This window comes from Panthera leo, chromosome C1 (genome assembly GCF_018350215.1).
Source record: "Panthera leo isolate Ple1 chromosome C1, P.leo_Ple1_pat1.1, whole genome shotgun sequence".
NCBI classification, from domain to species: domain Eukaryota; kingdom Metazoa; phylum Chordata; class Mammalia; order Carnivora; family Felidae; genus Panthera; species Panthera leo.
The window spans coordinates 8,000,215-8,022,546 of record NC_056686.1 but is presented as its reverse complement, the minus strand read 5'-3'; the positions used below and the strand labels follow the sequence as shown (position 1 = coordinate 8,022,546).

The 22,332-nt window shown below is 50.6% G+C and overlaps 1 protein-coding gene and 1 long non-coding RNA gene across 3 annotated transcripts in view; one reads left to right on the top strand and one right to left on the bottom strand.

The window, feature by feature from the left end:
• Positions 1-19,556, top strand: part of MTOR (mechanistic target of rapamycin kinase) — a 132,755-nt gene extending 113,199 nt beyond the window's left edge. Inside the window, exons 39-58 of the mRNA XM_042954026.1 lie at positions 291-542; positions 1,189-1,289; positions 1,938-2,034; positions 2,283-2,381; positions 2,671-2,793; positions 3,159-3,341; positions 3,750-3,884; positions 4,094-4,268; positions 5,794-5,929; positions 6,484-6,631; positions 7,267-7,389; positions 8,995-9,077; positions 10,443-10,515; positions 11,053-11,127; positions 11,508-11,643; positions 13,063-13,128; positions 15,118-15,198; positions 15,477-15,557; positions 17,818-17,923; positions 18,615-19,556. Of these exons, the coding sequence (XP_042809960.1) occupies positions 291-542; positions 1,189-1,289; positions 1,938-2,034; positions 2,283-2,381; positions 2,671-2,793; positions 3,159-3,341; positions 3,750-3,884; positions 4,094-4,268; positions 5,794-5,929; positions 6,484-6,631; positions 7,267-7,389; positions 8,995-9,077; positions 10,443-10,515; positions 11,053-11,127; positions 11,508-11,643; positions 13,063-13,128; positions 15,118-15,198; positions 15,477-15,557; positions 17,818-17,923; positions 18,615-18,630 (2,289 nt within the window). The 3' untranslated portion in view covers positions 18,631-19,556. The remainder of the gene's footprint in view (positions 1-290; positions 543-1,188; positions 1,290-1,937; positions 2,035-2,282; positions 2,382-2,670; positions 2,794-3,158; positions 3,342-3,749; positions 3,885-4,093; positions 4,269-5,793; positions 5,930-6,483; positions 6,632-7,266; positions 7,390-8,994; positions 9,078-10,442; positions 10,516-11,052; positions 11,128-11,507; positions 11,644-13,062; positions 13,129-15,117; positions 15,199-15,476; positions 15,558-17,817; positions 17,924-18,614) is intronic.
• Positions 12,957-22,328, bottom strand: LOC122228745. 2 transcript variants are annotated; one of them, XR_006206729.1, is made up of 4 exons: positions 22,301-22,328; positions 20,796-20,923; positions 20,682-20,723; positions 12,957-13,791 (listed from the first exon to the last, which is right to left on the bottom strand). It is a non-coding gene; the product is annotated as an uncharacterized LOC122228745 (long non-coding RNA). The 2 variants fall into 2 exon arrangements; XR_006206731.1 differs by lacking the exon at positions 20,682-20,723.
• Between the last annotated feature and the right edge of the window lie 4 nt (positions 22,329-22,332).

Below are 22,332 nucleotides of genomic sequence, written 5' to 3'. Positions count from 1 at the left end.
CCCCCCCCCCACGTTTGCCTGTCATTGGGTTGCTGGGCCCCCCACCAGACCAGAAGGGCCCTGAGGTGAGGACCCGGCGTGCCTCCCCTGGGGCGCCCCTCCCCCGCAGCACTCGCCACAGTGCTGGTACAGTAAGGGCCCCACAAAATGAAGGAATCGGGCTGCGTCTAGTAAAAGGCCCCATTCCCCAGTGTTTCGATGAAGTGCAGTTTTGCTCTGCTGGCCACTGAGAGGGAAGGGCAGCCCCTTGGCACTCAGGCCTCCTCATCCTCGACTCTCGCCACACCCAGGCCTGGCACGCGTGGGCAGTGATGAACTTCGAAGCCGTGCTGCACTACAAACATCAGAACCAAGCCCGCGACGAGAAGAAGAAGCTGCGTCACGCCAGCGGGGCCAACGTCACCAGCACGACCACTGCCGCCACCACAGCGGCCACCGCCACCGCCACGGCCACCAGCACCGAGGGCAGCAACAGCGAGAGTGAGGCCGAGAGCACCGAGAACAGCCCCACCCCGTCCCCTCTGCAGAAGAAGGTCACTGAGGTACCCTTCCCTTCCTCCCTCACCGAGGACAGACCCAGGCAGCAGGCGCTCTGAGGAGTGGGGTGTTGGCAGGGCCCTCACGAACCCGGGCTTCACCCCGAAGTGCCACGTACAGCTAGACGATGTTGCTCATTTGCCATCCGCCGTTGTTTGAGACGGTGCCCTTGTGCTCGTATTTGTATTTGAGGCGTTGCTATGGCCCCAAAACTGAAGATTCAGTTTCTTGTCGTTCTTCCCATGAGAATGAGCTCATTCCCTGAAAGCCCTGCACCTGCGCGCGTGGGTGGCCGTGCACATCTGCGGGTCCACTTGAGGACAGAGGCCGACGGGATCCGTCCTCTGCCTTCGCCTTTCCCCCCCGCGCCCCGCCTCCCTCCAGGCTGTCAGTTCAGGGAGCAGCGTGTACAGACTCCGCGCCCCTCCTCCTGCCACCCTGCTCAGGAAGCCACCGTTAGCCCAAGATGATAGCCATTGTGACACAGTCGCCATTTATTGAGTGCTTGCCGTGTGCAGGTACTAGTCCAGAGGCTCTTCATGCATTAACTGATTTAACTTGGTAACCACTCCTTGAGGTAGATACTGTTGGGATGCTGCTAGGCCCCTCTTACGGATGGGAACACTAAGGCAAGAATGTGTGTTCCAACAGGATTTGTCCAAAACCCTCTTGATGTACACCGTCCCTGCCGTCCAGGGCTTCTTCCGTTCTATCTCCTTGTCGCGAGGCAACAACCTCCAGGACACGCTGAGGTATCGAAGGGCGGGCCCTGCTAGGCTGCGTGAGCCTCTGCGGGACACAGAATGACACGGAGGTCCCCTCCCCCGCCCCACCCTGATGGGTGTGTCCAAGGGGAACTGCTGACAGGCCTCCCCCTGCCAAGACCCAGGAGGAGGAGTGGCCTGGGAGCACTCCGTGCGCTGTGTTCTGTCGGGAGGAAGCCCGAGTGCCGAAACGCCCTCGGCTTTTAGAGGCCACTTAGGAAGGCCTAAACATGGCACAGACCGGCCAGTCCGGAGACCATAGGTGACAAGGGGCAGCTAAGTCCCACATTTAGCCCGTTGACACTGTTCTACAGGTGATTTCCTATACGTGCAAAGATTATCCATGATTAGCCCTGGGCTCATCTGTCCGATTTCCGAGCTTGCACCGTGCCGATCCCTCTACGTTGTCTGGGATAAAATAAGCATTCACTTGGGATGCCCCTCCTCGTGTGAGCCCAGTTCTAAACAGCCATCACCACCCACCCTCCCAGGCGGTCCCGAGACCAAACACTGGGGAGCCACCGATTTGAGGCCCTGCCAGTTAATTCTTTTCTCAAGAACCTTGAAGATTAAAACACACACACGCACAAGCTGGGAGACTAAGTTTTCTGTGACTTTCTCATGTTTCGTTTCCAGAGTCCTCACCCTGTGGTTTGATTACGGTCACTGGCCGGACGTAAACGAAGCCTTGGTGGAGGGGGTGAAGGCGATCCAGATTGACACGTGGTTACAGGTAAGGCGGGTCAGACTCGCTCCTGGTCTGCCTCCTCCTGGAGTCGCGCGTGTTCAGTCAACAGTGGTAAAGAGGTAGGGGTCGAGCCATAGTTTCTTTAGTTTCTCCCAGAGGACTGAAGGGAACGAACCGTTTCAGAGCTTCCCAGCATCTCCCGCGACAAGTTGTAAGAGCTGGTCGTTGCCCGGGAGAATAACTAGTTGTTTCTGTGTCTCACGTGCTGCATTCCGGGTCTTTCTGAATACCAGGTCATACCTCAGCTCATTGCAAGAATTGATACGCCCAGGCCCTTGGTGGGACGCCTCATCCACCAGCTTCTCACCGACATTGGCCGGTACCACCCCCAGGTACGTGGGCGCCTGGGCGGTTTCTCCTCGAACAGCTGGCCTTTTGACCTGGTGCTCAGCCTCTCCCAAAGCTGCTCTAGAGACGCAAGTGCAGGAACTGGGAGCCAGGCATCCCACCCGTCCAGCTGGAGGTCCCAGGCCCGGGGCCTTCCCGAAGACAAAGAGCCCCCCACCCGCCCCGAGACTGAGCAGCGCCCCCGCCTGGTGGACTCACAGGAGCGCTGGCGGCCATTTCTCTTGTCCTCCTGAAAGTCAGAGTTTGCGAATGTTCCTTCTGTGTCTGCCTCAGGCCCTCATCTATCCCCTGACCGTGGCCTCCAAGTCCACCACCACGGCCCGCCACAACGCAGCCAACAAGATTCTGAAGAACATGTGTGAGCACAGTAACACCCTGGTCCAGCAGGCCATGATGGTGAGTCAGGAGTCCGTGTGGGCCTTCGTGGACCCCACCACCTAGCCAGAGGTCTTGAGGGAGATGGTTTCTTCCTCACGACAGTGCTGCTGAAAGGAGTACCTCCTGTCTCTCCAAGACATGCCTTTTTTTTTTTTTTTTTTTTAAGAGAGCACGAGAACATGAGCAGGGGAGGGGCAGAGAGGGAGAAAGAGAATCTCAGGCAGGCTCCGCACTCAGCACGGAGCCCAAGGCAGGGCTTCGTGACCCGAGCCAAGATCAACAGTCAGACGCTCAACCAACTGAGCCACCCAAGCACCCCCAAGACAGGCCTTTCCGAGGTTAGCTCATCCTCAGCGCTTGTCTCTTTCCCCTCTTTGGTCCAGGTGAGTGAGGAACTGATCCGCGTGGCCATCCTCTGGCACGAGATGTGGCATGAAGGCCTGGAAGAAGCGTCTCGTTTATACTTTGGGGAGAGGAACGTGAAAGGCATGTTTGAGGTGTTGGAGCCCCTGCATGCTATGATGGAACGGGGCCCCCAGACTCTGAAGGAAACGTCTTTTAATCAGGTATGGGATAAGAAAGTGCGACACGACGTGACCCAAAGCCGCCACCAGACCCCTTTCCCTCTGGCCTTTCTGCTGACTTGAATACAGTGTTCTCCGAACTGAGGTCACAATATAAAAACACCAGCACAAGTTTAGTTGTCACTAACTTATGGGAACCCTCCCCAGATTTTAACCAGAAAACCACAAGATTCTTCCCGAGGTCATCTCGCCTCTCCTCTGACCTTACTTTGCCCATAAGCCGTCCTGGGATTGGGGCCTCCAGGACCGGAGAGCTACGCCTTGCCAGGGGCCGGAGCCATCCGGCCATAGCGTGTGCCCGAGCGGCTCTGCTGTCTGGGCTTGGGGGTTCAGCCCGCGGCCTAGTCCGCACCTTGACAGCTCGCGTCCCTCCCCCGCTTCCCCGCTCAGGCGTATGGGCGAGACTTAATGGAGGCCCAAGAGTGGTGCAGGAAGTACATGAAATCGGGAAACGTGAAGGACCTCACTCAAGCCTGGGACCTCTACTATCACGTGTTCAGACGAATCTCAAAGCAGCTGCCTCAGGTGGGTCTCCGGGTTCTGGCGGGAACGGTCAGTAGAGTCCTGTGTGTCTTACTTTTTATGAACGTTCTAACGCTAACTCTGAAGCATCTGGCTGCACTTCTGTCGGCAGACAAGTCATTGCTATCAGCAGTCCGTTGAAAACTGCCTAAATGGCATTGAAATTCCTCCCCGGAGGTAGAAAACTAAATCCTGTGGTTAATTATTTACAGCTCACATCCTTAGAACTGCAGTATGTTTCCCCCAAACTTCTGATGTGCCGAGACCTTGAATTGGCCGTGCCGGGAACATACGACCCCCACCAGCCGATCATCCGCATTCAGTCCATAGCGCCGTCTCTACAGGTCATCACCTCCAAGCAGCGGCCCCGGAAGTTGACCCTCATGGGTAAGGACCCCTGTGCTCCCGCCACCTGCGTCTCCTTCCCACCCTGGCCGAACCCCTCCCCTTTTCTGAAATTACCGCTTACCGTTCACACCACCCATCTTTCATATGCGACACCTCGCTCCTGCTTATTGAGAGAGAAACAGAGGGCAAGCGGGCTCCTTATTACGTCCTCCTCAGGACTTCCACTGCGTTCATATCACGTGCTCGCTTACCTAAAGCCGGACGGCCCTGCAGCAGGACAGGTGGAGGGAACCGTAAAGGTGTTCAGCGTGGGGACGTGGGGGTGGGGGGCGGCTGTAGGGGACTGACCAGGCCAGCAAAGAGGAGCCTGGATGCAGGTGTGGCAGGGGACGAGCAGGGCTGGAGAAAGGGCTCCTGGGCTCTTGAATATTCTTTTACCGTCACAGTCTCTCTCTGTGGGAAATGGTTGTGTAAAATGAACAACCGAGGTAGAAACGAGTTCTCACGGGCAGCTCTGTCACCTCACGTAATTGCAGGACGCCTGGATGCTCTGGTGGTCCTTTGAGGGTTCCCACCTTTAAAAAGGCTCGTGCTAATTATTTATTTAATAAAGGTATTCATTTTTGAGAGAGAGAGAGAAAGAGAGAGAGAGCGCGCACGCGTGCATGCAGAGGGGGGTTGGGGACGGAGGATCCGAAGCCGGCTCCGAACTGACAACAGCAAGCCCCATGCGGGTCGCGAACTCCTGAACCGTGAGATCATGACTTGAGCTGAAGTTGGATACTCAACCGACTGGGCCACCCAGGCGCCTCAGAAAGGCTCGTGCTTTTTAAATGCAGTAGTTATTCACCACCAGTTAGTCGTGGTACACAAGTGATTGTGCCCGTGGGCTGGCGTCTCCTGTACCAAATTGTGTGTCACTCAGGTTCTCCACGGTGTCTCATTAGAGACTTGGATGAAGGACCCGTGTCCAGGGTGTGACAGGGTTAAGAGAGCCAACAGTGAGAAGCTGTGACTTGCCCCCACCCTCCAGACCCGAGAGGGCAAGGAGCCCGTCGAGGGCATGTGACCTGGAAAGAGGGGCCATTCACCAGAAGCTGTAGCCCAGACGGAGGGAACACGGCTGTTTCTAGAACTGGAGCCTGGCCGCTCGTCAGGGGCAAACCCTTGGGCCTCTCCCGTCTTCCCACCCTCTGACCTCCTGCCATGGTCCCAGCCCAACCGGGAGCCTGGGTGATGAGGTCTCTAGGGGTCAGGCTTCACAGGGCCCAAGCACACCAGAGAAGGGCGGAGAGTGGGTTGTGAGGGAACGTCCGGAGTGACCATCTCTGTGCAGAGTCCTTCCTGATCCTCAGAGACAGAGCTTTTTAAAATTTTATTTTTCACTTGAGACCATTTTTCATTTTGCACTGGGAGACCATCAAAACTGGCGCCATTCTTTTCATGAGGTCCAGGGCGTTTTTTCGTGTTTGGGGGAGGTGTGACTGGGTAGGGTCCGCATAGTCTGTAGGAGCTCGTGAGTCCGGGGCCGGTCTGTGCTAACTGCTCCCACCATTCCTCACAGGCAGCAACGGGCATGAGTTTGTTTTCCTCCTGAAGGGCCACGAGGACCTGCGGCAGGACGAGCGAGTGATGCAGCTCTTCGGCCTGGTGAACACCCTCCTGGCCAACGACCCCACGTCTCTTCGCAAGAACCTCAGGTATTCGGGACATGGGGCGGGGGGCACGGCAGTGACAGGTCTTCTAGGGTCTCCTTACGTCCCTTCACGAAATCAGTTACAGAACTATGTACCCAGACAGGAAGTCCTCAACAGCCAAGGTGGCAAACACAAAGAGAAGAATTCGTATTTTTAACGTGCTTGCACGGGAAATGCCCGTGACAACGCCAAAGGGTCCGGAATAGAACAACCCGTGGCCATTAGACTAGAGATGCTATACATTTGGTGTGTTTGACCTTCCGTGTCCACCCTGCCCTCCCTCCTCTTCCTGTTAAGAACACGGATGTTAAGTGGCGAGGCTGTTTTCGGCTGAGAATCGCTGGGCCGCTCCCCCGAAGCAGGGAGGTTGTCAGGCAGGTTGAGGAGGCTGATGCCGTCCCCGGCCACAGCCATATCCTTCTGGGAAGCGCCCTCGTTGCACACCTCACGACAGCCCTGTGCAGGGGACTTCGTTCGGCCCATTTACGTGTGTTGCGAGCGGGTCAAAGATGCACCCTTTTTACTGTCCGATAACCCTCCTTTCCTGTGGGTGCCAGCATCCAGAGATACGCTGTCATCCCCTTATCAACCAACTCGGGCCTCATCGGCTGGGTCCCCCACTGCGACACGCTGCACGCCCTCATCCGGGACTACAGAGAGAAAAAGAAGATCCTTCTCAACATCGAGCATCGCATCATGTTGCGGGTACGTGATGAGGCTGCCAAGCCCAGCGCTTTCACGTCTGGACATAACTCACAAGTTGAGAAGTTTAGGCAAAGCTGCACTTGTCGTTTTTCGGTGTTTGTAAATCACCGAAAAGTCTATTGAGGAGAATTAGCTACGGAAGAAGTTTTAATGAAGTGAGTCCTACAGCAGATTACCTCTAAGAAACAGAAGGACCCTAGAGCCCAGAAATTAGGTTTCGGTCATTCCAGGTGAGACTGGACGGGATCGTTTATCGAGCAGTGTGTATCTACTGAACACCTAATGTATACAGGGCACTGGCCACGTGGGGAAATGTGTAGTGGATGCGTAAGTAGTAAGAAAGAGACTCGTTTGTTACCCGGAACCTTGACGCCCGCACTGCTGTCATTCCCACCAGCAGGCCTGTACTCAGGGTGGGGCCTGATGTTTTATCCTCAGGCCCTGGCAGTTCCCCTGTGGTCATTGGGTTTGAGGGGCCACACCCTTTTGCCTTCTGCACTGTTCTTCCTTCCTCTTCCTTTGGGCCGGGGTGGTGAAACTAGCACCCGGCTCTGCCCGGGCCCCGAGCCTTGTTTCTTCCTGGGTCCACGCTGCTAGTCTGGGGCCGCTCTCAGAATGGTTGTGTCCTGATGCAGATGGCTCCGGACTACGACCATCTGACGCTGATGCAGAAGGTGGAGGTGTTCGAGCACGCCGTCAATAACACGGCCGGGGATGACCTGGCCAAGCTGCTATGGCTGAAAAGCCCCAGCTCCGAGGTACGACACGCCACGCCCTCTGGCCCACTCGCTTGTCGGGGATGGCCTTCTTGTTCCTTCACGTGTGCTGGCGGACTCGTCTTTGTAATGATTCTAGATTATGTGCGGTCTTTTCTAGCAGCAATTAAATGGGTGAGCCGTGCAGCTTAGCAGATAGAAATTTAGTAACTTAATGTTTCTCCCATTTCTTGCAATAGTATTTGAGTTCTTTACGTTAAGGCTGTTACATCTTTTTCACGTACGGTATAAATTTCCTGTCCATTTGGTTTTTTAATTTTGTTAATGGTATGTTTCCTGGTTTGGGATTTTTGTTTCGTTTTTGATACGCAAACTTTTTTGAAAGTTAGAAGTTACCAGGTTTTTTGTCCTTTTCTTTGGAGTTTCTACCTTTGGCCTTACATTTAGAAAGGCCATCCCCACCTCAAGGTTATGTGTCTTTTTACATTTATTTTCTTGTACTGATTCTAAGATTTATTTATCCATTTAAATCCTCAACCCAGGGGTGCCTGGGTGGCTCAGTTGCTTAAGTGTCTTGTTTCTTGACTTTGGCTCAGCTCGTGATCTCATGGTTCGTGAGACCAAGCCCTCACATCAGGCTCTGTGCTGACAGTGCAGAGTCTGCTTGGGATTCTGTCTCTCCCTCACTCTGTGTCCCACCCCTGCTCGCACACTGTCTTCCTCTCTCTCAAAAATAAATAAATAAACATTTTTAAATATATAAATCCTCGACCCAGTTCAAAATTTAAGAGTAAGATTAAAAATTTTTTTTTTAAGTTTGTTTATTTTGAGACGAAGAGAGTGAGCACGTGCAGGTGGGGAGGGGCAGAGAGAGAGAGAGAGAAAGAGAGAGAGTCCCAAGAAGGTTCCACACTAAAAGCGTGGAGCCCGAATTAGGGCTCAACCCCATGAACCTCAAGTTCATGACCTGAGGTGAAGTCAGACACTTAACCAACTGAGCTGAGCCACCCAGGCACCCCTTAAATTTTTGCTTCTTTAAGATGATTAGCCAACACCATAGTATTCAGCAAATAATCCATCCTTTCCCTACTTTTAAGAGAATTAATTTTTATTATACAAAAATTTTTTTCTGTGCCATTGGATTTCTCTCTAGGGCTTCTGTTTTATTTCATTGATCTTTATTTCCAAAGCCTATTCTCAAGTACCATACTATTAATACAACTATTAGTATAAAGTCTCTTCTCATTGGCTATTTTAATTTTTTTTCTTCTTCCAGATAAATTTTGGGATCATTTTGTCACACTCCCCCCAGAAAAGTACTGCTGAATTTTTAGTGGAATTACATTAAATGTATCAAATAATTTGGGAGGTTATTATATTTTTTCTGTCTTACATGGATATTTTCATCTACTCAGGTCTTTATATTCCAAAGCAAAGGTTAATTTTTTCTATTCATCTAGGTTCTGAACATCTCTAAGTTTATTCCAAGCATACTTTATTGTTATAATAATAAATGAGATTTTTTATTCCATTTTATGTTATTAATGAGTTACCGATGAAATATTAAAAAGCAACTGATTGAGGTATAATTATGTTGAAGCTAGTTAGCTTCCAGAGCCTTGGTTCAAGTGTGCTCCTGTGTTCCAGGTGTGGTTTGACCGAAGAACCAACTACACCCGCTCTTTAGCGGTCATGTCCATGGTCGGGTATATTTTGGGCCTAGGAGATAGGTGAGCAAACTTAATTTGGTTTTTTTAGTCTTTTTTCTATATTGTACCTTTCTTAAACAGTTTCCTTTTGTTTTCTAGTAACGTTTATGACCATCTAGTAAATATTTGTATTTTGTACCCCAGGCCCTCGTTTGCAGCATCAGCCTTAGGTCCCAATTTATTATCCACACAACAGCCACACAACAAACTAAAGAGAAGAGAAAGCTTAGTCCTAGGGTACTGCTTTCTCCATAGGTTGGTTTGATACATTTAAAGCCACGTACAAGGGCACCTGGCTGGCTCAGTCAGTAGGGGGCGTGACTCTTGATCTCAGGGTTGCAAATTCAAGCCCCACAGTGGGTGCAGACCTTACTTAAAAGACAAAGAACAATCTTGATTGGTTGTATTGATTCAGTAAACGTTTATCGGTCACCTCTGTGCTGAGATAAATAATTCTATTTCTGTAAATGAAACCAACCAAAGTAGATCCTCCTGGTAGTTCTACGTAAGAAATTATATCCAAATATACTGACTAAAAAAGTAGTTAAGGAATATTCAGAAATTGACTCACCAGAAGTCTTTGAAAAACTAGTTCTCTGGTATCTACTCTCTCTTGGGCTCATGTCTTGTGCAATTATTTGAGAGTAAAATAATTTTTTCCCACAAAAATAATAAATTCTTGTTTTTGAAAAGAACCAGGAGGGGCGCCTGGGTGGCTCAGTCGGTTGAGCGTCCGACTTCAGCTCAGGTCACGATCTCACGGTCCGTGAGTTCGAGCCCCGCGTCGGGCTCTGGGCTGATGGCTCAGAGCCTGGAGCCTGCTTCCGATTCTGTGTCTCCCTCTCTCTCTGCCCCTCCCCCGTTCATGCTCTGTTTCTCTCTGTCTCAAAAATAAATAAAACGTTAAAAAAAATTAAAAAAAAAAAAAAGAAAAGAACCAGGAGAATTCAGAGGTGAGACCCTGTGACAGATGCTGAGGGGTAGTGATAGAGCCTTGTCACTCTGAGATGCCAGCACCACCAGGAATGATTTATCTTGTGACCAAAGACCTTGGGAAAGCAACTTGGGATTCACATAGATAAGCCTTCGTTTCAGACCTGGAGCAGGGATCAGCAAACTTTCCCTGTAAAGGGCCAGATTAGAAATAATTTAGTCTTTGCTGGCCATATGACGTCTCACAGCTACTCGTGTCTGCTATTGTAGCACAAAAGCAGCCTGAGACAGAACGTGACCAGTCAGCACGGCTGTGTCCAGTAGAACTTTGTTTACAGAAGCAGGCGGGGCTGGCTTTGGCCTGTGGACGGGGCCTGGAATATCACATCCTTGTTGATTTATTCATCAGTGCTGCTCTAGTGACCTCTCCCCGGTCTCTCTCCTGTTTCCCAGACACCCATCCAACTTAATGCTGGACCGGCTGAGCGGGAAGATCCTGCACATTGACTTCGGGGACTGCTTTGAGGTGACCGTGCGTTCTCAAACACCACATAAAGCTTTCCTTTCCAGATGACCACTTTCCCCCCTCTGACCATTCCAGCAAATTTAAGCCCCAAATGCTTATCCTGACTCCTGCCTCTCCTACCAAAGCAACAGAAAGTCAATCTAAGAAACAAAATCAGTGCTCATTGATACTTGCTGTAATTGGTCTCTGACTTCTCTGGAGGCAAGCAAGACTGTTCACACACCCTCTCAAGTGGAGGAATCCTCCTTCCCGACACAGCCTGCCGGTCAAAGGCCTGGCATGATGCACGCTTGTCCTTTTTCTTTTTTCCCCTCTATCCCTTTGTCTCTCTCTCTCTCTCTCTCTCTCTCTCTCTCTCTCTCTGTCTCTCTCTGGTTGTCTTTTAAATCCCTGTGACAAGTCCCCTCGCTAAACTCAAGCTACTTCATCTCTGCGCCCTAATTCAAATCAGTACAAAGAAAAGCCGTCTGCCTTCGCCTGGCTTCTAAAGAAAACAATTTAACCATCAGACTTGGTTTTTCTCTCTTTTCCCCACAGGTTGCTATGACCAGGGAGAAATTCCCAGAGAAGATTCCATTTAGACTAACCAGAATGCTGACCAATGCTATGGAGGTGAGTGGGCATTGGGAACGAGCTACTTTGGAATGGGGGCTGGTGTAGTCAGGACCCGCTCTGAAGACAGACTTGCTTGTTAGATCTCATCAGTTCCCTGAAGTACCTGGGTGGCTTCTGTGGTGGTTTCCTGGTATTTTCCATTGTGTTAGAAACGATCCATCTTTGAGATGCTTCACGTCAGACCTTGTCTCCTACGAGCCACAGGCCTGACCCCACCCCTTGCTCCGAACACCTTCCCATCCTGCTACATCATTAATGGCCTGTGTCTGCTTCCTAAGTGTGGAGAGCAGACCCTCTTGACTTGCTTCTGCTTGTGGGGCCTTCAGGGGTGGGGCTGGTACCAGCGACTTCTGTGGCGAATGGCTCTGGTCCTGCAGGTTACTGGTCTGGATGGCAACTACAGAATCACATGCCACACAGTGATGGAAGTGCTTCGGGAACACAAGGATAGTGTCATGGCCGTGCTGGAAGCCTTTGTCTATGACCCCTTGCTGAACTGGAGGCTGATGGACAGTGAGTATGAGCAAATGTCTGGGAGCTGGAACCCACACCCTCCAGACAGGGAATATCTGATGTGTTCCATTTCACTGATCTTTCCCCTGCCAGCCTGGAGCCTGAGGTGTATCACTGGGCTATCGCATTGTATTTTTTTTTTTTTAATGTTTATTTATTTTTGAGACAGAGAGAGAGACAGAACATGAATGGGAGAGGGTCAGAGAGAGGGAGACAGAATCTGAAGTAGGCTCCAGGCTCTGAGCTGTCAGCACAGAGCCCGATGCGGGGCTCGAACCCACGGACCATGAGATCATGACCTGAGCCGAAGTCGGCTGCTTAACCGACTGAGCCACCCAGGCGCCCCTATTGCATTGTATTTTTACAGAGCTGTTCTAGTGGCTGGAAATGAATTTCAAGGGGTTTTTTTTTGTTTGTTTTTCTAAGTAGAACAGAAAACACCAATCATCAATTTAAATATTAATTAAGGGGCGCCTGGGTGGCTCATTTTGTTAAGCGTCCGACTCTTGATTTCAGCTCAGGTCATACTCTGGTGATTCTTGAGATCGAGCCCCGAGTCAGGCTCTGTGTTCTCAGTGCGGAGCCTGCTTGGGATTCTCACTCTCTTTCTCTGCTCCCCATCCCCTCCCTGCCACCCCCCGCCACCCCGCTTGCTTGCTCTCTCTCTCTCTCCCTCAAAAATAAATAAACTTAAAAAACAAAATCCATTTAGGGGTGCCTGGGTGGCTCAGTCAGTCAAGCATCCGACTTCGGCTCAGGTCATGATCTCGCAGTTGATGAGTTTGAGCCCCACATCGGGCTGTGTGCTGACAGCTCAGAGCCTGGAGCCTGCTTCAGATTCTGGGTCTCCCTCTCTCTCTGCCCCTCCCCCTGCTCACACTGTCTCTCTCTCTCAAAAATAAACATTAAAAAATGTATAAAAATAAGACATCCATTATGAATGAATGAATGAATGAATGAATAAATAAATAAATAAATAAATTCAGGATAAATTAAGTACCCTAGTGATTTCTGTTTGTTTGCATTTCATACAGAGTAGCAAGCGGGCATCTTGACAGGAGACACAGGCAGTTGTGACCCAGGGCAGCGACCTCTCCGTCTCCCCCTTGCTCCTCCTCCTTAGAAGGGGGTGACTAACACAGGTGTCTCTACCACTGCCAACAAACCCTGTTTTCACCCTCTGTTATCTGGTCCCCAGCATCCACATTCAGCTCCGTGACACAGCGCGTCCCACAGGACTGGACACCCATGCTCACATTCCCCTGCCGACTCCTGAGGGATCCATCCTGAGTTCTCCCCAAAGCTCTAGCTTTTCGAAAAATTGTATTTTTATGGTTGTAAGAAAACATCGTCTCAACCAAATTTCTTTCAAGTGACAGTTGGAAGCACTTTTTATCCTCTCTTTATTTCTTTCCCCAGCAAATACCAAAGGCAACAAGCGGTCCCGAACAAGGACGGATTCCTACTCTGCTGGCCAGTCAGTAGGTGGGTGCATCCCATGGGAGATTGCAGATTCTGTCCCTTTTGTGCAGAGTTTGTCTCAAACAGGGTGAGCTTTGTTCTTGCCATTAGGAGGCATGATGGAAAGCGGTAATGGATGCTGAATATGAAGGAAGGAAGCATGTGTTTCCAGAGGCTCTTACCAGTGATACGGTCATGCAGAAGTTGTGTCACTGCTAAAATATCGTCTAATGGGCATTTATGTAACTTCAGAAAGTTAGTCTAGAAATATTTACTGAGCACACTTTTTTTGTATTTAATGCCTCTCAGGATGGGGTGGGTACCTGAGGCTCAGAAATTTTGATCAAACTTTCCAGTCTTAATCTATCTGTAAACACAATTGAAAGTATGTCTGAATATTAGCCAGTATATGCCCTTGAATGCTGTCTGGATTGGGATAATTATTAGCCGTGTCCACGGGCCTAGAGATTGTTAGTAGCTTAGAAATAGCAGCAGACGCGTATTCACACTGTCGTCTGAGGAAAACCACAGAAGGTGTACTCACGGGAAGTGTATTCACACTGCTGGCTGAGGACCCAGGAAGCTACTGGAAGCGTACTCACACTGCTGTCTGAGGGGTGGGGAAGCCACAGGAAACACTGCTGTCAAGAGTGGGTCCACAGAACAGGGTCCCTGGAAGATAATGCCCTTCAAGAGCCAGAACGGGGTTTGTGTGAACCTCTCAAAAGTCTTAAGAGTAAAGCGGTTTAACTTTGTTTCACCTTCCCCGTCCCTCCTCCCCTGCTTCCCCCATAACATCTAACAACATCCTACGTAGGTCGCACCTTGGAAATACTGTTGGGGTGTAAAAAAAGGTAAATATTCTCTACAAATACCAATGGAACATCTGCAACTTGTTACTTAGCTAAGCCAAATAATGTTTAAGGGTGCAAAGAGTGTGACATACAGAGATTACCTTCGAGAAGCATAGAATCACATCACAGAATCAATCAAAATACATAGTCCACGAACTGATCAGAGAACCGTCATCCCCCCGCCCCGTGTGGTCCCACAGCTCACGGTTTGCAGTTTGGTTCAGAGGAGAGGCTGTGGGGCTGAGAGCAAGGACCTACCACTCTGAACTGCAGTGGAGAAGGGAGGTCCCGGGTCAGTGCGATTTAGGCTGGCCATTTCACACAGGTGGGAGGGAAGAGGGTGTTCTGGGCAGGACACCGAGGTCCTGGGCTATGGTGCAGTCTGTGAACCGGTGCGGACTCTACCGCGGACACTACGACAGGATTTGTGAATAATGCCGGAATTACTTGCGGTGTCTGGGATACTTTGTGCGGGTGACTGGTCTTGTCCAAAGTATGTGAGACTTTCGTGCTCAGGGTCCACCTCATTCGTACGTTATCGCGTGACTCCTCTGTGCTGCCTACGGGGAATTAGGACAGCTGGTTCCGGTGGCACCAGAGAGTGGTGGGCCCGGCTGGTGTCATGTGGCTTAAAAGTGAAGCTTCATAGAAGTATTGTTACTACTCGCTTCATTTTGAAGGCCTGTGCTGTGCAAGGGCAATGTGCAAATAACCTCACACTCCTGCTTCCAGACTCTTTTCTCCTGAAGGCCACAACTGGTGGAGAGCGACCCTAAGGCCCGAGGACTTTTTCTGCCCAGAAATGGCATATAGATTCCTCCAAAGAATAACACTCGGGTCATGAGCGTGACCCAGGGAAGGCTCGTGTTTTTTATATCATCAGATTTTGTCGAGCCAAACAAGTCTTAACAGCAGGGCTTTCATTCCCGCTCCTGTTCTCTACGTCAGAACGTTTTATAAAGGCCGTTTGCTTGAAAATTCGTGTTTGGAGACGTAAGATCTTTCAAATCCATGGTGACCCTTCTTCCTCTCCTTTCCCCTCAGAGGTAGCAGGGCGAGCTTGAAAGGGGAGGCGGTGTGTGGAGAAGTAGAGCTAACACTTGAAACAGTGGTTTCTTGGTGGTGGAATGTTCTGCCAGTCGATTCTTTTTCCTCCTAGAAATTTTGGACGGTGTGGAGCTTGGGGAACCCGCGCATAAGAAAACAGGGACCACGGTGCCAGAGTCCATTCATTCCTTCAGTAAGTGCAACGTCCGAGGAACTGCACCGAGGACCGGCTCATGAAGAGCACAGCGGCTGTGTTGTGCCATGAGAGGGGCCAACAGGGCGAGGCAACAAAACTGCCTTTGAGCAGACAGCGCTCTGTGAATTCCTCTTTATATTCCGAGCACAAAGACAGACACAGGGGGAGAATTACCCAACACTTACAAAAGTGAATATTTGAGAAAAACAGGGGCATCCGTTGAGACTGTTGAGATGATCCAATCCTACTGTTACTTCTACTTTTGTGTATTCCAGTTGGAGACGGTTTGGTGAAACCAGAGGCCCTAAATAAGAAAGCTATTCAGATTATCAACCGGGTTCGAGACAAGCTCACTGGTGAGTGTGTGTGTGCGTTCGCTTAAAAGGAACATAGCATCTTGAGAGATTTCTCTGTCCTCGAGTGGGTGGTCAGCCTCTTCCCGGCGGTGTTGGCGCCTAAACTTGGACTCTGCAGCTCACTGGAGGGTCTCCGAGGCTGTATCCGTTAAGGACCCTCTCTGATTCTCTAAAGACCAATAAACCCACTGTAAGCAGACGTTAATCTCATTTTAACAGACAGAGGTGGGTACAGTCCTTTTGGGTCCAAAGTCCGCCAGATTCAGGAAAAAATTTTTCTTCTCATCCTGGCTTAACACTGGAGCAAATCTGACCACTCTCATTCACTGCCTTCCTGCACTTTGGTGGCTGTTAACGGAGTAGAGGGCGTGGAGGGAGAGAAATGCATACTTTCGAAAACGAGATGTGTCATACAGACCAGAGGGTATGAGGGGGTGGGGGGGGGTGGGCAGTGGTCACAGGGACCGAAGACCCCAGCCCTGCCGCATCCTGTGTGACTCTTGGGCCTCCCTGTCTGCTCATATAGAAGATGACGACAGCGCCTCTCTCAGAAGGCGGCGGGGCTCAAGTGAGACATGGGATGCCAAGCCTTAGCATGAGGGGCTGGCACAGAAGTGTTGTGGTCAAGTTGTATTTATTGAGCGCCTACAAGCGCTAGATGCTGAAGAAACTGTGCTGGTAAAAGCAGCTGGATTTCCTGCCCTCCTGGGCTCAACGTCTGAAGGAGACACTGTGTCAGGTGCAAGAAAGGGCTTGGGCTGTGATGCCGGTAACGGGGAAATCTAAGTGCTGGTGTTCAGGAAAGCTTCCCTAGGCAGACAGCCCTTGAGCTAACACCCGAAAAAGGACGTAATTAGAGGCAGATTGTTCTAGGTAAGGGAAACGGCACATGCAAGGGCCCCGTGGTGGGAAGGAAGCTGGCAAGAAAAATGGTCTGAAAGCCGACAAGTGTGACTGCCGCAGAGAGCGACACGGGAGGAGCACAGCGCAAAATGCTTCACTCTGAGGGGGCTGGGGCGGGGTCACGCGGGGCCTTGCGTTTTCGTTCTCCATCCTCAGGGCAGTGGGAAGGCCCTGAGGTCTTGAAGTGGGGTGGAGAGGCGGGAATGGCCCGCTGGGTTTACCCTGGGGAATCCTGCCTGTCCTGCCATGTGGAGACCGCATGGAGGGAGGAAGCAGGTGCCAAAGTGGCGGCCGGACAGTTAACTAGACTGAGGTGGCCTCCAGAACTTCAGGAGGCAAAATCCAAGGGACTGATGATGATGGGGCGTGAGGATGGGAGGCACCCAGGAAGCCCCGAGTCACTGGCAGCCTTCTGAGAGTGTGACAAGGCTGGCAGCCAGACCAAAGGGGTTGAAGAGGATGTGAACTTGGGGAGAGAAGCCAGGCAGGGGAGACAAGTGTCAAAAGTATGAGAAGCTGGCTGTGCAGGGACGGGAGGGCCCCTGGCTGCAGAGGCAGTAGTTGGGCGGGAGCCCTTTGTTCTTTAATGGGCAAGAGGACCTAGTTTACAAAAGTTAAAGACAGGGAAGGAGGGCAAGTGACCGTGCGAAGCCCCCCTAGGCACCGGGAGGCCTTGGGATCCGAGTGCAGAGGAACTTCGCCTTCAGCGGGAGGAGAGGTGCCTCCAGACGGTAGCAGCAATGAGGAGAGAGCTCGTGTCCGGCAAACCCAGCGCCTCGAGCGCTGCCTGACACATCAGGGGTCCGAAACCATGAGCTCAGTGAATGAATTAACTTGTAAAGGAGGAGCCGAGGGCACGTGCTGGCGGTGAAAAGCCAGCTCAGCCGTCTTGAGCCCTCGGGGAGGCGGACAGGCACGTTCACCTGAGGCTTCATCGGCCGGCCACGAGTGCCTGTTCTGGTTTATGACGGAGGCAAGCCGGCCCGTGGGAGCAAAGGCTCAACAACGGAGGTCATAGGATTGAAAGGGGGAAGGGTTTCCCGTCCACTTGCCTGAAGATGGCAACAGATAAAGGAATCTCCGCAGACCCACCAGCCAGACCTGCACCACCCCAGGCCTCAGCCAACCGCAGACCTTTACCCTTACCCTCTTCACACCCAGTCTCTGTCTGGAGGAGGAGACCGGTGTGTGTTCATGTCACACGGAGGTGAATTTAAAATCCAGCCACCGCGTAGCCTTCATACTCACAGGCAAGGAGAACCTGATACGGGCTGCACAGACAGGTCAGCTGACCCCGGGGCAAGGACGGAGCTGAAAAACAGGTGCACAAGAGCTGTTTTTGTTTCTCCTGTCCTAGGTCGGGACTTTTCTCATGACGAAACCCTGGATGTCCCCACTCAAGTTGAGCTGCTGATCAAGCAAGCAACATCCCATGAAAACCTGTGCCAGTGCTACATCGGCTGGTGAGTGGGCGTGCCGGAGCGCCTGTGCTAAAACCAGCCAGTGGGGCCCCGTCCTGTGCCCCAGTCCCAGAGCTGCAGAAAGCCTGGGGTGGGGGGGTTATCCATAAAGGGTAATCGTAGTGTCAGATCTCTTTAAAAGTTGGTATTCACCGTGTGGGCTCACAGTTCTAGAAAGGGAGCCACTTGAGAAACACGGGTGCCTACTTGGAAGGCAAACACCGAAATAAAATTACATTAAAAAGTGGTTTAGAAAAGTAGGTGAGTCCCCCTTTCCTTAGGGGTGGGGAGAGAGGTTCTTTTTGGATTTTTTGCTGTCAATTCAAAGATGGAGGGAAGGGCCACAGAAAAGAAGCCAGAGCAGTGACAGAGCAGGAGATGCAAAGACTAATTAATGCTCTGGGACCGTAACCTCAAGGACCACGCTGGGGTCTGCTTTGATGAATTGCCGGAGGCACGTTTGAAGATAGAAACTTGAGAGGGAGGGGGATGGCGAAGTGTCCTTCTGGGACCGCAGCAGGCATCAGCCCTTGACTGGAAATGATGAGTGTGTCCGACACAATTAGTTGTGGGAGATCTCAAGGAATGTCCCCAGGGGTTGTCAGACCTTGGTCTCTCCACTTTCAGTGTATCTGTGTAAAGGCCTGAAAAAGCCCAAATTATTAAAATATTCCTTTTGTCTCTGTCTTCTTAGGTGTCCTTTTTGGTAACCCGAGGCCCAGAAGGGCCCACAGCGTTTCTCTTGAGGCTTTTGTACTTTGGATATGCTTCCACTAAACCGCAACCATGGCCAGGAAGTTCGACTTTGTTAAATATCTTGAAATGTAAATGAAAAGAACTACTGTATATTAAACGTTGGTTTGAACCAACTTTCTAGCTGCTGTTGAAGAATATATTGTCAGAAACACAAGGCTTGATTTGGTTCCCAGGACAGTAAACACAGAAATACTACATAAATCAAGCCATTGATTTGGGGGAACAGAAGATCCATAACTTAGAAATACGGGTTTTGACTTAACTCACAAGAGAACTCATCATAAGCATTGCTGATGGAAGAACGGCCTCCTTGTCCTTCCCGATAAGGACACGGCAAACTCTGCACAGTCAGGAAGCCTCAGGCCATGGAGGACACGTGTTAGAAATCGGGAGGAGCTGACTTGGTCACTTCCACCCATCCCGTTACCTCACTGGTCCGTGGACGGCAACAACATTTGTAAGATGGGCCAAAATGGGTGGCAAGCGCCTGTCTTCTGCCTCACTCGTGATGCCGCGACTTGACTCACTTCAATCCAAGGCCCCAGTGCTAGGAGGGGAGTTTCTTCCAGTCGCTGGGTGGCCTTAGCTGAGCAAATGCACAGAGATCGTGGTGCGGTAGGGTGGCCCACAGTGGCCCAGCACGGTTTTGGGATGTTGTCAGTGAAGTCCGAACGCTCTGTGTTTAGAGCAAGGGCTTGGAAATAGAAATGCCGTCGTGGAGGTGCTCAACACAGAGAGGGAAGGTCTGGTACCCGCTGGGAATTCTGAGCAAAGGAAATATTAAAGTAAATGCACAAAGTATCAAGTGTAGCCATTCTAGACACCATGTTGTATCTGAATAATTTTTGTGCCAATAAACGACATCAGAATTTTAAAAACATGTAGGAGTGTCTTTTCATAATTACAAGTTCATAAAGGAAGCGGGTAGTCCTCCAATAGTCAGCATTATGCACGTGGCACTATGGACTATGCAGGATGTGGGATCTTCGTGACATGGTCCCCTTCCTTGGGATGTTCACGGGCCAGACGTGGCGGGGCCAGCATCGTGTAGGAGTGGACTGGTAACTCCCGCCAAGCTAAGTGGGGAGAAGAATCACATCCAGGGTGTGAGCCTCTGCTGGGGGCACTAATTCCACCGGGTGAGCCAGGAAAGCCTCATGGAGAGGGGACATCCGCCATGGGTTTTAAAGGATAAGTGGGAGCTTATCAGATGAAGCAAGTGGAGACATTCTGCGGAAAAGCGGTCTGAAAGTACGTATCATGCAGGAATGGCAAGTGTGAACTTGAACTGTATTGAATTGCAAGTCTTAGACCGTTTTTGATATGTAAAACGGCAGTTTCACACAGTCGGACCTCACAGTTCAGCACATCTGGCTGAGTGGTCACTGGAGAACAAAAGGAATAATAGCAACTAAAAGGAGGCTAAAAGGTAGAGTGTGGGGCAGACCGTGGCCTGCCTCACAATTCAACAGCAAGGAGTTTGAACCTGACACTGAGAACAACAGGGAACCATGTGAAGTTCTAAAACAGAAGTAGAATCTGAGTAGTGTTTAAAACAGATCAGGGCGCATGGCTGGCTAAGTCGGTAGAGCATCCGCCTCTTGATCTCAGGGTCATGAGCTCCAGCCCCACATTGGGCGTGAAGCCTACTTAAAAAATAAAAAATAAAACATAACCAGTGTCAAACGGGTAAAGAGAAAACTAGAAGCCACAGGACCTATTAAAGAGGCGTACAATAATGGGAAGGAGAGACCTCTACGTGGAGCTGCCAAGTACTATATAGAGAGTCCTCTAGAGAGAGCATGCCTAAGGAGTTCTTCCGAAGAACAGCATTTTCAGTTCAAGTAAATTTCCCATTTCTAAATTCCCATGGGCCGCAGCTACCCAGTTTGAAATACTGAGTCATAAACGCTGTTCAGAGAACTTGTATTAGGGAAAGCATGAGAATTGCAAGGCCAGGAGCCATTTCTTGTAAGACTTTGTATCCCCCAAACCTGCCAGAGACCTGGACCACAGTGGTGCTCCGTACACGTTTGTTGGAGGACTCCTGTATTAAAAGCAAAGATGAGTTTAAATGTTGATACTATTTTAACCCCCCCCGAGTTAGAAAGTCTCATACCTGTCTTAGATTTTTCTATAGTCACTCTACGCCACGCGTCAACTATTCTGCTCCAGAAAATACGGGCACCATAACTTTCTTGGTTCTACGTGAAATCACTATCAGGGACTACAGTGACATTACCATTTCTGTGAAAGATAAAGGGTATGGGAATGAATGGACTCGGGAAAATGGTGGCTATCAGTGGAAAAGACATACTCTGGACATGAGTCACCAGGATTAAGATCTTTAGTGAATCTAACGGGTTTCAGGTTGTATCTAGACAAAAACTTCCAACTCTGTTGAGATGAATGACCCAAGGAAGGTGAGCTGATGGAAACCTTTAAGGACAGTCGTAATTAACCCATCCATCCCTGATGGCTTCACGTAACCCTGTGTGAAGGGAGGCATGTAGCAAAGGACTTTCAGGATCCCTGCAAGCCCTGGTACCTTTCTATAGGTTAGGTCTTAAAACTCTGGGAGGCATGTAAAGTAGTTTGAAAGAACTAAGGCTGTGGCGTCAAATTACCTAGTTTCAAATCTCAACTCCACCTCAAACTACCTTTGTGCAGTTATTCAATCTATGCTTGCTTCCTCCTCGGACGGTATGGAGAATAGTATGATCTAGCCCATAAGGTTGTTTTGAGGACGAGATAATACATGTAAAGCACACAGCACAGCCTGAGATGTGGTATTAGGTTGAGCCACACGGAATAAGTGCTCGAAAATATTTGTTGTTAAAATGACCCAGGCTAGGTCTTTGTTCTGCCAGGGTACCACCCTGCCAGTGGGGAGGGGGGAGAGTGAAAACGAGTGTTCTCTTAATAGGATATTCCTGTTAATAGGACAGTCTGAATAATGGGATCTGTTAATGTTTACTGAACATTTACTAAGCCAAATGAATTGTTAAAGGTGTGCCACCCCTGAACTTAGGAGAAAGGCTACACCCCACTAACCTTCCGAACCATCTCCTGGGCTGCCAAAACTGCCTCCCTCAGAAAAAAAGCCCTTCTTCCCAGGTTCACTTAACAAATGTGTGAGTTCCCCATATGTGCCTCAGCAAGAGTGCTTCCAGCGGTGTAGATGGGGAGGAATGACTGATTGGAGGAGGTCAAGAGAGTTGGAGGGCCCGCCCGTGTGGCAGGAAAACGCCTTCTCCAACAGTTTACCTAAAAAGGGCAAGAGAAACGTGACGGCTGTTGGAAGGAGGTGTGCGGCGATGTTTTGTGTCTCTGTCGCAGGGATGCCAGCACACGTGTAGGCCGTTAGGAATGAGAAAAGGGAATCATTACAAGGAAGCCTGGGTGGCTCACAGTTGTGCGGAGAAAGGGCATCATTACAGGAGACACGACCAAGCGGGTGAAGCGGGCACGGGACGAGCTTGCGAGGAGCTGGCCTTAAATGAGGATACTTGGATCCCCCGGGTCCCACCGTAAAACACAAGGTTATCAAGAAGATACGATAAGAGGTTAAAGAGAAAATGTAAACTCCCCGGCCGCGGCGCTCAGGGACGAAAAGCAACTCACACTCCCAGCCAGCACGTCCCCCGAGAAGACGA